This window comes from Rutilus rutilus (genome assembly GCF_951802725.1).
Source record: "Rutilus rutilus genome assembly, chromosome: 7".
NCBI lineage: Eukaryota > Metazoa > Chordata > Actinopteri > Cypriniformes > Leuciscidae > Rutilus > Rutilus rutilus.
Window position 1 is genome coordinate 41,554,082 of NC_140221.1, and position 18,314 is coordinate 41,572,395.

General features: G+C 35.5%; 1 protein-coding gene across 6 annotated transcripts in view; it reads left to right on the forward strand.

Moving 5' to 3' along the window:
• Window positions 1-18,314, forward strand: part of ksr2 (kinase suppressor of ras 2) — a 110,753-nt gene that overhangs the window by 15,818 nt on the left and 76,621 nt on the right. For all 6 annotated transcript variants that reach the window (XM_084413830.1, XM_084413829.1, XM_084413832.1 and 3 more), the window contains exons 4-5: window positions 13,045-13,080; window positions 14,431-14,941. In XM_084413830.1, coding sequence (XP_084269956.1) covers window positions 13,045-13,080; window positions 14,431-14,941 — 547 coding nt within the window. The remainder of the gene's footprint in view (window positions 1-13,044; window positions 13,081-14,430; window positions 14,942-18,314) is intronic.

An 18,314-nucleotide genomic window follows, 5' to 3' on the forward strand; every position in this document is an offset into this window, starting at 1 on the left:
AATAGATTATAATTGTAATTACAATTATACATGTGTTTACTTACACTTTTGATGAATTTAATGAATTCTTGCTGAAAAAAACTATTAATTTATGTTAATCTTGCTGATCCCAAACTTTTGAATGATAGTTTATATATAACAGAGATGTATACATACAAATAAAATATTCCGCTGTAATAAAGTTAATATGCACTCACCGGCCACTTTATTAGGTACACCTTGCTAACACTGGGTTTGACCCCCTTTTGCCTTCAGAACTGCCTTAATTCTTAATGGTATAGATTCAACAAGGAGCTGGAAACATTCCTCAGAGATTATGGTTCATATTGTCATGATAGCATCACACAGTTGCTGCAGATTTATCAGCTGCACATCCATGATGCGAATCTCCCAGTTCACCACATCCCAGAGGTGACCTATTGGATTGAGATCTGGTGACTGTGGAGGCCTTTGAAGGCACCAGTTTGAGATTATTTAAGCTTTGTGTGACCGTGTATTATCCTGCTGGAAGTAGTCATCAGAAGATGGGTTCACTGCGGTCATAAAGGGATGGACTTGATCATCAACAATGTCTTGTTCTTAGCTGACTGGTGTGTCTGATATTAGCCCGTCTGCTTCAAGGCTTTTCTGCAGACCTTGGTTGTAGTGTGTGGTTGTTTGAGTTACTGTTGCCTTTCTATCAGCTGAACCAGTCTGGCCATTCTCCTCTGACCTCTGCCATCAACAAGGCATTTTCACTCACAGAACTGACGCTCACTGGATATTTTCTCTTTACCGGACCATGTAAACCTTAAAGATGGTTGTGCATGAAAATGTCAGTAGATCAGCCGTTTCTGAAATACTCAGACCAGCCCGTCTTGCACCAACAACCATGCCACGTTCAAAGTCACTTAAATCACCTTTCCTTTCTATTCTGATGCTCAGTTTGAACTTTATCAGATCATCTTGACTGTTGTCTGATTAGATACTTTTTTTTATTAATAAGTTGAACAGGTGTACCGAATAAAGTGGCTGGTGAGTGTAGTTAAACTACTATAGTATAGTATTACTACTACTACTACTATTGATAAAAAATAATAATTGGAAATGATATGCACAGAAATGTTTTACAAATGTAATCATTTGTCACCCTATAGAAGCTTATATTTAAAAAAATGATTTGCTATAGTAACACAAATTATACATTTAATCTAATTTTCAGCAGTATATTTTATGCTTGAAACAAGAAAATAAAGGGTTTTAAATAAAATGAGGCTTTTCATTGCAGTGAGCTTCAGGGCTGTGTTTTTCAGAGCTTGTTCGTTGTGTATGTGTTTCTACCACTGGAGGGCAGCATTGTATTACTATGCTCTCTAAATACAGAACAGTTTGATAATGGTGTTAGGTAACCTCACACTTTAAATGAACGGAAAGATCCGAACGCAGTGTTTGTCCTCTGCCTCCACAGCTGGAGATGATTGTTCCTGCTCTCACCTGAAGAAGATTTGATTGAAGGAAGTGTTTCTGCTGCAGATGCTCTAATCTCAGTAAAGTTTAAGATGTCACCAGTGTGTGAAGTTAAAAGAGCTCGATAACTGATGCTAAATCACTTGAAGGACCGGAGCCTATAAAACCACATCTTGCACATAATATACACATATGTGGCCAGAATTATTGGCACCCTTGGTAAATATGATCAAAGAAGGTTGTGAAAATAAATCTGCATTGTTTATCCTTTTTTTATTTAAAAAATCTTACATTTCGTTGGAGTAAAATTAATGAATGTGGGGGAGGGAAATCAAATTATGAAATCATCTCAGTAAAATATCTCTGAAGTATAATCCCCTTCATATGTACTTTGTTTATTTTTTAAGCACACCAAGGTGACTAGGAACATGATATTCTCCAGCCATGACTTCTTGTTTTACTGGAGTATGAATATGAGGAAACACAAAGGCCAAATTCCCTTTAATCATCCATCACAATGAGTTAAACCAAAGAATATAGTTCTGATGTACAGCTAAAGATTGTTGAGCTTCACAAAATAAAAATAAAATAGCTAAAGCATTGAAAATCCCCTTTTCCATCATCAGGGCAATAATTAAGAAGTTCCAATCAACTATAGATGTTACAAATCTGCTTAGAAGAGAATATATTGTCTTAATGCACGGTGAGGAGGAAAGTTTGAGTGGCCAAAGACTCCCCAAGGATCACAGATGGAGAATTGCAGAGATTAGTTTCGGCGGCAGTGGCTCAGTGGTTCATGTAGGTTGTCTACAAACCGGTTGTCTATCAATCCCCGGTTCCACCTGACCAAGTGTCGAGGTGTCCATGAGCAAGACACCTAACCCCAGCTGCTCCCGACGAGCTGGACGGCGCCTTGCATGGCTGACACCGCCGTCGGTGTATGAATGGGTGAGTGAATGGGTGAATGTGAGGCTATATGTAAAGCGCTTTGGTGGCCATAGGTCTGTGAAAGTGCTATATATATGCAGTCCATTTACCATTAGTTAAGTCTCTGGGTCAGAAAACCTCAAAAAAAAAAAAAACAATTCAAACAGCACCTAAATAACCACATGTTGTTTGGGAGGGTTTCAAGAAAAATCCTCTGTTCTCCTTCAAAAACAAACTCCAGCATTTTCAGTTGCCAGACACGACTGGACCTTCAAAAGAGACTGGATTCTATGTTCAGATTAAACAAAAAAATTTTTTTTTGGCCAGCAAACCCACCAGATGGGTTTGGTACAGATGGGGATGAAAAGTACACCATGTGAAGGAATAAATACTGCAGGATTTTTAATGTTGTGGGCCTATTTTTCTGCCGGAGGTCCTGGACATCTTGTTCAGAATCGGATGCATGGCATCGTGGATTCTATCAAATACCAACAGATCAACCAAAATCAAAACAGATCACTTTTGCTAGAAATCTTATAATGAGCTGTGATTGGTTCTGCCATGTCCATTCCAGTCCCCTGACCTGAATCCCAGAAAACTAAAGAGTAGAGCTTATCAACATGAAATTAGGAAAATTAGGATCTGGAGAGATTCTGTATGGAGGAATGGTCTGTGATCTCCAAACTCATCAGGCATTATATAGGACTCAAAAGCTGTTATATTGACAAAAGGAGGTTGTAAAAAGTATGAAATGAAAGGGTGCCATTAGTCTTGGCCAATGTGTATTAGAGAAAAACATTTATTTCATAATGAGATTTTCCATTGTTTTACCTGAATGAAACATTCGATTTTTATAAATGTTTAAATAAAAATTCTTGAATGAATTTTCACAGGCTTCTTTGATCAAAGACGAAACTGGAAACTCCGGGAAACTTAAAGATGTCTGTGTTGACCAACAGAGGGCAGCAAAGCTTTTTCAGTCTGTTAGTATGTTGTGTAAATGTTATAAAAGAAACAAAGGAGAACTATTCTGGCATGTTCTTTTGCAGGTGAATTATATTACACATACTACTAGTGCTTTAAAAAAAAAAAAAGTTACCTTATATTTGAGTGTTTGTTTACAGGCTATTCTCTATCTGCTCAAATTGTGCTGGTATCTTGATAAAAAAAAAAAAAAAAAAAGATAAAATGTAATGCAGTTTGTTGTAATTGAATCTCTTTACCAATTTCGTGGTACCCTCTCATTGGATATTTCTTTCCTCCATTGACTCTGTATTTGCTTTGAGTAGCGTTAGTGCGGCCGCCCCGGAGTGCCTGGATTTTCTGGAACGTGGATTCCCGCTGTGATAGTGTTCAGACACAGCGCTAACCGCCGATTGCACTGTTGAAAGTGAGATCAGGCTGGGTTGCTTTGTTTTAAAGACGGGCTTAGAAATGCTGGTAGCTTGTTGAGGACGCAGCATGGGTTCAGCAGAGGTGCCACACAAGGACGACGGGGGACTCCAGCTGTCGCGAGAGTGTGGTGTGTGTAATTTAGAAATCGCACCTCTCTTCATCTTGATTTATTTTTCTTTAGCGCTCTCCATCTCCGTCTGCCACTATATACCCCCCTTGTTCTCATCTCTGCTGTGTCTTTATTCAGATTCTGATTCATTTAAATGAATAGGTCACCTAAAAATGAGAATTCTGTCATCATTTACTCACTGTCATTCAGAACCCACTTGGGACATTGTTTCTGTTCTGTGATCCAAGCTGCTTTTTATCCAATGACTAGGGATGTCGAGAAAGATTATCAGTGAATAAAGACTTGTACAGTATGTCGGTCTGTTTCTCACATAATGCTATTATAAGGATTTAGAAGACTTAAATATGATATAGTACATGAGTCATATGGGCTACTTTTAAGATGCTTTATGGAGCTGTGGTCACCATTCAGTCTCAGTTTATGAAAGAAAGCATGATGTTCGATTAAACCTTTTATTTTGTGTTCCATGTGATTTACCTCACACCTCACTGCTCTCCAGAGAGAGAAAAAAGTAATTTTGTCAAGCAGGGTTCTTGTAGGCAGAGCAAAGCAGCGCAGGGGAATCAGTCATCTATCTTTTGTTTTGGGATTTCTGTCTTATCTTTTAAAAGACGTACACCATAGTGAAAGTGGAAAATCACATCTCAGCCATTTCCCAAGACCTTTAAATAGTATGTACCAGCTTCATGTTCAGCATGTCAGGATTTATACATCTACAGTTTATAAAGATCAGCTGTATTATAATACTGCTCATCTTGCTATTTAATTGACCTCCCATTGTTGAACAAAACTCGAATTCTTCATCGAATTCACTTTTGAATAGGCATTTTATACATTATAAAAAGGTTTTTTTTATTACTGCAGAGCGGCTGTTTGACCAAATCGCCATAATTGGCATAAAAACATTATGGTGTTCAAACCATGTTATTTCCAACATTCTTAATTTCTCAGACAAATCCATATTGTACAAAATTTGTTTACTTTTATGTATTTGCTCCAGGCGAGTATGGTGTGTTTTCAATAAATTGTTAGTGCAGTTATTAATGTATACCAAGAGTTAGAAAACCCTACTTTATTCACGGGTGCCTCTGACCTCAGAGAGATATTTATTCACTTTGAGCATCTCTTGGACATTTAAACATGATTTATTTTTATTTTAATTTATTTTTGACTGAAGAAGAGAGATTGCATACAACTGACAGCCACACATAATGATTTGAAGGCAGTGCTGGAGGCAACGCTCAGACACTTAAGAGTTAATTAACCGAAGTAAGAAAAGATAAATGCCTTAAAGAGTGTAATTTTGTTCAAATGTATTATCTTGAGTCAGTTAGCATGCTGGTAAGTCACATTCGGGATTCTAATTGTGTCCTTGTTTTTTACCCACAATCCTCCCCTGCAGGCTTCCTCATTGTAAATGCTGCTTATCATCCATATTAGTGTGTAATTGGAATGTATGTTTTCAACTGCCCACAAAGGCAGTCATTCAAACAGCGTTATAATCTGTTTTTCAGAAGTCATTGCCACATATATTCACCCAAAAGTGTCTATTTTCGTAAAAGAAAAATGTTCCGCGATGTTCATTGATCATTTCAACTTCAAATGTGTGTCCAGGAATGTACTTAAAATGGGATGTTCCAAATTACCAGAAAAATTCCATTTAGAGTTTCAGTGTAACAGTCTGTTAGAAGTTTTGGTAACACTTTAGTTTAGGGTCCAATTCTCACTATTAACTAGGGGTGTAACAATATATCGTGTCACAATATATCGCAATACAAAAATGCAACAATATGTATCGTGGATAGTTCACCCAAAATAAAAATTACCCTGTGAGGATTAATTACTACATTAAACTACAATATATTATGTTGAATATAATGTATAATAATGGGGGAATATTAGTCGGCCCTGATAATGCTTATGTTATAAGTCTTATGTTACCAGTAAAAAGTGGCCTACATTATTTTAAATATATCTAGCCAGTGACAGAGTGCAAGCATATTCGTCTAAAATAATTCTGTATTTTCAGGTTCAGAATCATGAATATATTTATTCTGGTGTCACCACTGTCCAAGCCTATTCATTTACACCCACAATGTTATATCAAATTTAGCATTTAATCAACAGTACATTTTTTCTTAAACTTTTATTATATGTCTTGGAGTATCGCAATAATATCGTATCGTGAGTTCAGTATCGTGATATGTGTCGAATCGTGAAATTAGGGTATCGTTACACCCCTACTATTAACTAATTGCTTATTAGCATGCATAGGATATTGGCTGTTTATTAGTACTTATAAAGCATATTAATGCCTTATTCTGCATGAGCATATTCTACATCACTTAATCCTATGATACCTAAACTTAACAACTACTTTACTAACTATTAATAAGCGATATTTATACTAACTATAAATAAATTAGATTTGGAAAATTTTGAATTTTTGAAGTAGGAAAAGAAGCTGTCAACAGAGCTTACTTTATACCATTCAAAGTTTTTAATGTTTAATGTTATTCTAATATTCTGATTTGCTGCATTTCTTATTATTATCAATGTTAAAAAAAAAAATCCCCATAAAAATATTTTTGGGGAAACTGTGATGCATTTTTTGATCAGGATACTTTGAGTAGAACGTTCAAAAGAACAGCATTTACTTACATTTATTATCTTTTGTAAGATTATAAATCGCTTTTGATCAATTTAATGCATCCTTGCTGAATAAAATTGATTAAAATCTTTTTAAATCTTACTAACCCCGAACCTTTGAATGATATTGTAAAGTGTAACACATAAAATGCCTTTTATATGCATGTAAAACAAAGAAGTACATAGTAAAAGTACAGTTCCTCTTGGTTAAAAACATGTTTGATTGGAGAGACTTAGTCATTTAAAAATATTTCAAATGTCTTTTTGATTTGATACTTGTGTCATTTCCTGTCTGTCAGGATTCTGGCGACTATAATTAGCCTTGTCTTGACACAAATATCACTGCTAAGTCATATACATAGTCATCGTGTAATGTAGTCAAAGTCATATTGCTTTATTATTAGAGCAGAACCTAATTAACGGTATTGGGAAATGATAATGTATGGGGACACGAGTCGTCTTGACACCTCTCGTGAGTCGTTTTTGTGACATTAATGGCAGTATCTTCGACTTGTGATAATGGCATTGCTAATCGAGATGCTAATAGAAGCATCCATGTGTCCCTTTGTAGCAGTTGCATAAGGCACTGTTGCTAGGCAATGGTTGTGACTGCAAATGTATTGTTTCAGAAATGTTGACATGTTCTCATTAGGATTTACTGGATGGATTATTATTGATTGACTTTCCTTCTTTGTGTTCTGTAGTCTGGATATTATGTCATTAGTGGTGTTATAAGGCTCATAGTTAGGGATTTGAACCAACCTTTAACCCTAAGTAAGCAATTTGGTCATGTAACTCGTCACACACTGTTTGTGCTACAGACCTCAATGGAATTTCAACTGGAGCGGCTTGATTTCTTAGCACTTTAAGCAATGATTTAGACCTGGTGGGTGATGAAACAGTCAAAAAAATCCTATAGATTTGCATATCTTTGTAAACGACCATGCAGGATAGCAACTGCATAGCAATACAGTATATTAACAACCACTCAAAACACATTATAAACACAACCTCATAGCAATATCTTGTCAAACTCCCAGAACACTCTAGCCTTGTGGCATCAAGTTCTGCACATGAGAGGAGTTGATTTGTTGATTTGTAACTCAAAAAGGCAATGAATTTAATCAGGAAGAACGTCTGTAACACTAACTGCGAGGCAATGCGCGTCTTCAAGTGATATTAATTATGTAGGATTAAATCTTTAACAATTGTTGCTTGCTTTAATAAGACATTCATCATCTCAGGAGAACAAACACTGAGGAATTATTGAGAGCTCTTGCCACAATCGACTGCACAACAGACAGATTCATTCACACCTTTCTGCAGCAAGACAGAGGTGAATCTTGAGGTTGAAAATTGACGACAGACAAAACTACATGGGGTGGTGAGATGAGGATGTTTAGAAAAATACATATAACAGCTTTTTTTGGAGAACAAACAAATTTTTTTTTAAATCTTTGTACTCATTTCAGGGTGTTACTACCCTTAAGAAAAAGTTTATTGAAGTATAGTTATTTTGGTCACACTTTAGTTTAGGGTCCAATTCTCACTATTAACTACGGCTTTTGCCTCAATAGACTCCTAATTACTGCTTATTAATAGTTAGTAAAGTAGTTGTTAAGTTTAGGTATTATATGATTAAGGGATGTAGAATATGCTCATGCAGAATAAGGCATTATTATGTGCTTTATAAATACTAATAAACAGCCAATATCCTAGTAATATGCATGCTAATAAGCAACTAGTTAATAGTGAGAATTGGACCCTAAACTAAAGTGTTACCCTTCTTTTAAACTAAAAATGAGAAAGTACTTTTTATGTACTTCTCAGAAATACATATTCTTTTGTGTACGACTTAGAAATATACAGTGCTATGCATAAGTTTAGACACCCATACTAAAGTTGACTAAAAAGAGGAATAAAAAATCATCTTTTGGAAATTGAACTTAATGCCTTAATAAAAAAAAAATAGGAAAAATCCAACCTTTAAGGACACCAATTTTCTTTGTGAATGAATAATGTATCGTAAATAAATAAATGTTCTTCCTTAAAATACAGGGTGCATAAGTTTGGACACCCCTATGTTAAATTCCCATAGAGGCAGGCAGATTTTTATTTTTAAAGGCCAGTTACTTCATGGATCCAGGATACTATGCATCCTGATAAAGTTCCCTTGGCCTTTGGAATTAAAATAGCCCCACATCATCACATAGCCTTCACCATACCTAGAGATTGGCATGGTTTTATTTCAGTTAGCCTAATAGCTAATTTGATTTGCATTGAGAGATGATCTTATGGAAAGTACTCCATGCCAATCTCTAGGTATGGTGAAGGCTATGTGATGATGTGGGGCTATTTTAATTCCATTAATAGTGTAATTTTCATGGTGATATCTAAAGGTTAAATTTTTTACCCTATTCATGTGAGAAAAATAATGAATAGGCGTATGAATAGGATATATTTGGGTCTTTTTCGGAACTTTCCCCTAATGGGATTCTTTGGGGCTTTTTTTTCCTTACTCAGGACATATGGAGGATACAAAATCAGTTGAGTTTGATTCTGTTGCAATTTGTTCACGGTTGACCCCCATTTTGGCTTAAAACGCCTGGACTATATATATATTTTTTTTACTTGGCTTGGTTGAATTCCGATGTAGAATGCTGTCTGTTATTTCTTGATAACAGACCGCTGCATAGTAACACACCGTTGCCATGAAAAATGGACACGGAACGGACTATTTTCTTTAGCGGAAGCAATATAATCGTTTTTAAATCAATAAACTCCTTTTTAAATCAATATTTTGTGTCAAATTATTTATGTATTTTGTAGGTAGCCATGTAATAAGTGAGGCGGTTGTTATAGCGAATAACAACCCCAAAGACAGGCTGATTCAAGTTCAGCCTGTCGGGGTTGTTATTCGCTATACATTATCCTTTACATAAAGTACAGTACTCGCTCCAGCCCTGCTCATTCACTCTGTTTGGTTTCATTACAGTGCTCCTTAGCACTGGGAGCTCCCTCTGCTGTCCATAAGGTGCCTCTGCGCACCAGCCATTTCAAACCCAGCCTCCAGTATTTGGGCCACGCCTCCTTATTTGCATACACTCCTCAATCCTCAATCCTCAAATGCCCAATCCTAAATCCCCAAATTCCCAATCCTAAATCCTAAATGGCTAAATTATTAAATGCCCAATCCTAAATACCAAATTCATTTTCGATTTAGACTTTTAGTTTTCGACTTAGACTTTTAGTTTCAAATTTAGACTTTTAGTTTTCGACTTAGACTTTTAGTTTTCATTTAAGATTTTTAGTTTTAGACTTTTAGTTTTAAATCTGACCCAATAATCTCTCCATAAAAATGAATGGGAGGAGAGTATTTTAATGAATCATGCAAGGTGATTTACTAAGGTTTCCAGTAGTCAATTATCTGGTATTTGCGCCATTATTTCATATGCTTTTGTAGGAGTTTCCCTTTCAGACGCACAATTATTGGAGGAGAGTAAATGAATCACACAAGCTGATTTACTAAGGTTTGCAGTTGTCAATTAACTGGTATTTGCGCCATTATTTACCACCCCAAAAAGGCAAGTCTTAACACATTTTGCGCCTGACATGGCACTGAATTTGCGCATTGTAAGTAGAAAGTAGATCGCTTTTTTTAATTTTGTTTATTGCGGCTGCACGCTAATTTGTTTAGTAAATCTGGCCTAATGTCTTCAACTTCTTTCTAAGTCCATATATTGTCATTTCTGGTCAATGTCACACTATAAAAATGAACTACACATTTAGGGTAAGTGTTTAGGATTGTTGTTTGTTTGTCACTCATTAGAAATCACCTGAAAGAAGGAGAAGGATGTTGTTTAATGATCCTTCGAGGCTATATGCTAAGTATTAGTACTTGTCAGCTGAGTAGCTGGTCATTGATTTCTCAATCGCGCACGCAACTAGACATGGCAAACGTCACACATCTCCCAGCGGGTCAAGTGGTGTCCATGCCTGAAACTTTGAAACTTCGAGTAGCTTGTTTGTCATCTCTTTGCTGTAATTAAAAATGCTCATTTGAGCATCTTCCAGGCCATGGGGTGGACTGTGAGAAGTGTCCTTCAGCTGTGCCCACTGGACCCCTCCTTAGGAGTAGCAAACACTTATCTCCCATCATGCTCAAAGAGTGGGAGTGTGTCCCCTAGAGCGAGCGTGTCTTGTAGGGGGGTTGGGGGGTTATTAAGAGCCCTTGGATTCATTTGTGCACAGTGAACTGTGACCGCTGAGCCGCGGCCCAGGTAGAAACCACAAGAGGGAAGCTCCTGTAATGATGTTTGTGTGTGGAGTTGGTGGATTGTGGGTTCAAAGCAATTACTGATTAACAATCTTTGACCATTTTTGACATTTCTCTCTTTTTTCCCCCAGAAAGTTTTATTTGTAAACCATAACTTAGTGAAGATATAGTTTTGCAATGTGTTTTGCAATGTGACCTAAAGTTTACTACATTTACCCTGACTATTGTGATGCCCACGTGAGCGGCATGCATTCAAATCCGGCTTGTGATATTCCCTGACCGTGTCCTATATTAATAAAATGTATGCAAAAAAATCCACACTTCAAGAAAAATGTAATAGTTGAAATCAGAGTTACACATTTTAACTAAATAAAATTGAAGCCTAAATGTGTAGTCATATCATGTGTCTGTTGTTCAGGGAATTTTCATGGATAAAAGAGTCATTTTTATAGGAAACCATACGAACTGGAATTTCATGTGAGAGTGAAAGATTTCTCACACAGATTTTGCAATTCTAAATTACATATATTTCAGAAACATAATGTATAACAAGAATCTGGTAACACTTTACTTAATGCCTTTATGTATAATGCATTGAAATCGCTCCTTCTTATATCTGTGACTTAGTCAGCCTGTATGCGCCTTCTCGTTCCCTTCGGTCTACGGATTCTCTTACTCTTCAGCAGCCTCCCTGTAGATTAAAATCTATGGGGGAGAGAGCTTTCTCTGTTGCGGCACCCAGGTTATGGAATGCAGTCAATGCACTTCCTCTTACTGTTAGAGACGCTCCTACATTAGCCAGTTTCAAGAAGTTGTTAAAAACACATCTTTTTAAAATTGCTTACTTGAACTGTCATGACTAGTATTTTATTGGGTTGCACTGTAATGATTATTTTTACTCCTGTACTTTGTACTTTACTTGTTTTATTGTTTGTAGCGCTTTGGGTTTCAGAAAAGCGCATTATAAATAAAATGTATTATTATTATTATTATTATTATTATTATTATAAAGGTATTCATAATGTACGTTTAATATTTTCATAAATAATTGTAACCAAAGTTTGACTGATTAAGGATTATAGAATCTGTTTTTAATTGATTATTTAAAATATAATTATACTTTCTTAAGGTGTGTTATATAATGTATCAAAACTGTGATTACAATTATTCATGAGACCATCCAATGCATTTTAAAGTGCATCACATGCCATAATTAATGCATTAAAATACTTTTATAATTCATAAAGGCTTTAAGTAAAGTGTTACTGAATTTCTTTCTTTCCACTGTTTGACTTCAATTACAGATTAGACTTTTGTGAATATTTTGAATGAAAGACTCATTTTGCTCATATTTACCAAGGGTGCCAATATTTGTGGAGCCCAATAAAATTGCAGCAAAGTTAACATGCATTTTGGGAACACATCATTTAATAAGGTGCAGAATTAAAGCAATATACTTGAATGAAAAATGTAACCACTTTTACAATTAACCTGTTAGGCGAGTTTGAAAAAGAGTTGATGTTCTGGAGCACATTTCACCGTACGGGTTTCCATCCATCTTCCTGTCGTTCAGCTATTCTAAATAAAGGCACCATCAATCAAATCACAGCAAGCCTTGCTGCTCTCCCAGAGTTGGAAACATTTTCCTCAACTCACTTACTTTTCAGTCTCCTGAAAATACATATGCTCAGAAAATGGGTTAGCCCGAAAAGACATCTTTAGACATCTTTAATGTTTTCTGTTTGTTCGCTGTAATGCAGAGTTTAACGCCAATGCACTGACATTTACGTCAACACCAAATTATTTTTGAGGGAAGGTCAGAGAGAAAGAGAAAGCTAGAGAGATTGTGAAAAACAGGACATGATGGATGATGGTCATCCTCTGGAACAAAAGGTGGATCACTAATAGATAAAGTTCACTGTGAGCTTTGTGTTTGTGTCATCTTTTGTTCTTCTATATTATTGGTGTTGGTGATTCTATTATGAATGGGATTTGCTCTAAGATTCAAAGAGGGTTACATTTAAGATTAATTTGCTCTCAACATAATAATTAATGATAGTCCAAAGGCAAATATACCTGAATCTAATTAATGATAAATGGGATAATTTCTTAATTGCTTTAGTATTGTTTTTAGGTAAGGGCCATAGAGAAATCAAATGAATATGTATTGAATTGCATTTAAATATGTATTAATGAATTTGCATTGTTTTTGTTTTTCAAGAACAACTTGAGGAGGACCAGTTACACAGTAATGGAGGTGAGGCACCGTCAGTTTCTCTTTCTCAAATGTGTCTTTTGTCATAGTAGTGTTTGCGTATCAGTCAACTTCAGTACTCATTACATTCAGACATTTCAGAATCACTTTGCTCTCAATCACACGTACCCTTTCATCTTTCTGTCTGTTTGTCATGATAGATGCAGTCTGAGTCTCTTCACTGTTGACATCCTTCATCTGGCACTTGGTATCAGACTCATCTTCTCTTCTCTTCTCTTCTCTTCTCTTCTCTTCTCTTCTCTTCTCTTCTCTTCTCTTCTCTTCTCTTCTCTTCTCTTCTCTTCTCTTCTCTTCTCTTCTCTTCTCTTCTCTTCTGTCATCTCATGCTGTCTCATCTCATCTCTTTCTGTTTGACTGATTAAGGATTACATAATCTGTTTTAAGTCTTTTTAAAAATGGATTCATTTTCAAATTATTCCAAGTTATTTTGGTAAATACTGTTTATATATTTTTATCAAGTACAAACTGATTCATTTTCAAATTAATTAAAATTATTTTGAGTACATATTATGTAATATATATATATATATATATTTTACAGATTTATTTATCAAGTTCAGTTTATTGGTTGAAACTGATTAATTTTCAAATTAATTATTTTAGTTAATATAATGTAAAATAAATATTCATTTTTCAGATTTGTTTTTATCAATTTTATTTGTTCAAAATTATTTTTTTAAATTGTCAAATTATATTAGTAAATATGATGTAAAAATAAATATTCACTTTACAGATTTATTTTTTGTCAATTTAGTTGACTCAAATTTATTCAAATTTATTTGTTCAAATTGATTCATTTTCAAATTATCTTAGTAAATATTATGTAAAGTAAATATTCATTTTACATTTGTTTTTATTAAGTTAAATTTAATTGTTCAAAAAAATTCATTTTCAAATGAATTATTTCATATTATTTTCATAAATATGTAAATTAAATATGTAAATAAATAAATAGTTATTTTACAGATTTGTTAAATTAAGTTTCATTTATGTTCAAATTGATTAATGTTTTTTAAATGAATTATTTCAAATTATCTTAATAAATATATTGTAAAATTAATTTTCATTTGTGTTGATTCACTTTGTTCTCTAAGATATCGGCTTTAGGCATAGAAAAATCAACAACCGCTATACGCGTCTAATTTTGTCTCATCTCATCTTCGTTTTTCCCTTCTCTTCTTATTTCATCACCTGTTTACTTCTCACCTCTTCTTTTCTTATTACTTCTCATCTTATCTCATTTCTTCTTCTCCAGTGTTTCTTCTCTAACTTACCTATACCTCTTTATTCTGGCCAGTACAAACCTCCACCTCTCACACTGTGTGTCCACAGGATCCAAGCAGGACTGGTCCATTCAGTGGCCCACGTCTGAGTCGGGTAAAGAGAACACCCCAGTGGGGCCGTCGGACCCCAGCCAGTGGGTCCGTCTCCAGCTCTCCCAGAGCCCCAAATTGCACTCGCGCTATAGCCAGCACTTGTGCCAGAGCCCCCAGGCCCTGGCGCCCCCTTTTTACTCCCCTCATCTGCATTCAGACCGGCTGACCGTAGACCCTCACTCCGGCCTCTTCCCCTCGCCTCTGGATACGGGACATCACTCTCTCCCTCCTTCCCCCAGACAGAGGCACTTTGCCCACACCCCTCCGCGGACTCCCTTAGTAGTGAACACCATGACCCCTCCAGGGACGCCGCAGGTCAGGCGCAGGAATAAACTGAAGGCCCCCGGAACCCCACCGCCCGCCAGCCGGAAGCTCATCCACCTTCTGCCGGGGTTCACGGCTCTGCACCGCAGCAAATCCCACGAGTTCCAGCTGGGGAACAGAATAGATGACGCACAGACACCCAAGTGAGTCATAGTGCATTTTAAATGTTGATTTGCCACATGTTTGTCTCTAGCTCAGCAAAATCATATGTATACAGCATTTTAATGCATCGTAAACATGTTTTTGATGCAAAAGCCAAAAGTAAGGGTGCAAAATTAGGCTTCCCTTCTAAAATGCATCGCTCAATGCTCATGTAATCCCTCACAGTTACAATCCCAGAATGCACTGATTAATTAATTAATCAGCATATATATATATATATATATATATATATATATATATATATATATTATTATAATTTTTTTATTTCATTTAATAAATTTTTTTAAATATATGCAATTCCTCCATCTTGAATAAAAGCCAAGCTTAGTGCAATGCATTCTGGGATTGTTATTATATATATATATATATATATATATATATGACAACCCTTAAAATATACTTGCATTTCTTTCATATTGGAAACTATTAATGAAACACTAATAAAACAGCAGTTCTGTGTAATTCAAACCAGGGTTAACTAAAATTAAAACTAATACCATAATAGACTAAAAGAAAATAAGAAATTATATCTAGGAAACTAGCTGAAATAAATTAACTTAAAAAAAAATGTAATAGTACATCAATGATACTAAAATAGCACTGATTCAAACGGTATTTGTGTATTTTGTTTTACTTATTAGAGTATCATGTAATTAGTCCAGGAAAATGTTAGTGGTAAACTATTTTGGAATAATCTGAAAGCTCTAGACTCTCAAAGACGCTGTTTTTGTGTGCATGAATAATCATTTTAAGAGCGTAACTAACGTATGAGGTTTCATGATGCTCAAGTGCCTTGTGTTGTCTTGCGAGAAAGAAAGAAATAGAAGAGTAGAGAGACATTACTTCCTAGCTTAGATCAGTAAACTGGATTAAATGGCATTAGATCAGTGATTACCAGTCCCCCTGCTCTGATGTGATCCAGACCCTTTCCATGCCCCTTTAATAAGGGCCTGGACGCTGAGAATGCCAGCAAATAGGGAAATCCAATCAGGACAAAGCTATTCCGATACCTCCACTAGACCTGATTTGGGACTTGTATTGTTCATTTGAGACTTTGCTGATTTCATGCAGAGGATAGTTTGTGAACAGGCACTGATATGTTTGCGCAAGGAGGTCATCGTGTTGTATAATTAACCTGTCTCATGAAGCAATACATTTAGGCGTGAACATGCATGGCATTTAAAAAAATCCAAGCATAGCTCATTGTCAAGGCCTATTGTTGGATTTTAATTTATGACCAGCACTGGAATTTGTTTGTAAATAAGAGTTAGTCAGATAATCAGCTCATCAGTTGTGAATCCAGATCTACTACATTTTAGCCTCAGCCTCAGGTCAACGGTGAGACCATTTTCTTGATTTATTTTTCCAGCATTCTTGGTCTTATGTATAAACTAAAAATGTTTTGGTTAGTGAAATATTGTGCAAAAAGCATCATAAGCATCACTAATACATATACATCGGTTGCCCCAGTTAGGATGTAGATGTTGGGCGTTTGTGTGGAAATAGTGGATGCATAATGACTTTTGCTGTCTGAACAGTTAAAAGTAAGTGAAATGTATTTATATAGCACTTTACAAAAATGCACTGTACAAAATGCTTTACACAATATAAGAACACAATCATTAAGAATACATTCATGAATAGCTATACACAATGTATGAACAAGCAAAATGTAATATAAATATAAAATATCAAACCCCAAAACACACAAAAAGACATCACTAACGACATTTAAAAACAGACACACATTCAGTAGATCTAATATCCAAAGGCAAACTATTCCATAAGTTTGGAGCCCTTACTGAAAGCCCTTTTGCTTTATATTTGGTTCTTGGAACAGCCAGCAGTTTGTTTAAAGAAGATCTAAGACATCTCACTGTTTTGTAAGGTCAAAACCATTTAATGCTTTGTATGTCACCAATAAAATCTTAAAATCAATTCTAAAATGAACAGATAGCTGTATGTAATGTAAAGAAGCTAAAACAGGTGTAATATGATTAAATAACTTTGTCCGTGTCAATAGTCTGGCCGCAGCATGCTGTACTAATTGTAAACGCGATAAAGTACGATGATTTAAAGAAGAGAACAAGGCATTACAATAATCAAGACTGAGGATGAAATAAAAGCATGAATAAGCTTCTCTATATCATTAAAACTCAAAAACCGCCTTGCCTGATAAAAACAAGTCTGAACCAACTTCTTAACATGATATTCAAAGGTAAGATTGGCGTCAAAATAAACACCCACATTTCTCTTTAAAGGGGTGGTTGATTATGATTTCACTTTTTTTTTTTTCTTTAGTTAGTGTGTAATGTTGCTGTTTGAGCATAAACAACATCTGCAAAGTTACAATGCTCAAAGTTCAAAGAAAGGGGAGATATTTTCTTTTAAAGAAATTGCTTTTTGAGGACTACAACAAACGGCTGGTAGGGACTACATAACATTCGTCACTAACCCTAACATTTACATAAACCCCACCCCCGGGAACGCGATTTATAGATTATCATGACAGAATATGCTAATCAATGATTAGAAGATAGTTAACAATCCACATCAGCTACATAAATGTAATCATAAACAAAAACGTTTTTGAAATTTTCAGGACACAAGCTGTTTAAGCTCCGCCCTCTATGCCGGGAGCAGCTGCTCATTTGCATTTAAAGGGACAGACACAAAAACGGTGCATTTTTGCTCACCCTCAAAAAGTGACAATTTTATTATGTTATATAAAAATATCTGTGGGGTATTTTGAGCTAAAACTTCACACACACACTCTGGGGACATCAGAGACTTATTTTACATCTTGTGAAAAGAGCATTGTACCACCCCTTTAAAGCAGGGTGGATTCTGATTGGTTGTCAATGTTTTTATCGCTCATCAGCTTGAAAAAAATCATTCTGAAAGTGATTCCAAAGATATTGTTTGTCTGTGCCATTATTGTTATATTTGTGGTGTGGCCTCTGCTATTCTTTTATATTTAGAACCATTTTTATCGTTATCGTCTTTGGTGTGAATGGGCCTAAAGTCTCTCCAAAACACCTTTCCACAATTTATGAAGGTTTTCATAATACATTATTTGAAACGACTAATGAGCTTGTCTGTCAAACCCACATTGTTTCACTGCTATTGTTGAGGAGTACTTTCTATATAAAGTCTTAGTGGCTCATAATGGTTTGTTTCATCACCAGTTGCAGGACATTCTAACCACAATTGTTTTATGGCCGTATTTACATATTTGCATAAGCTGATTGAGAAATGCTGTGTTTTCAATTCCTACCTTAATAGATGATGTGTGGTGCTACAGATATCTCATTAGAACAGCTGTTTAGCTGAATCATAAAAAGAGGAAATAGT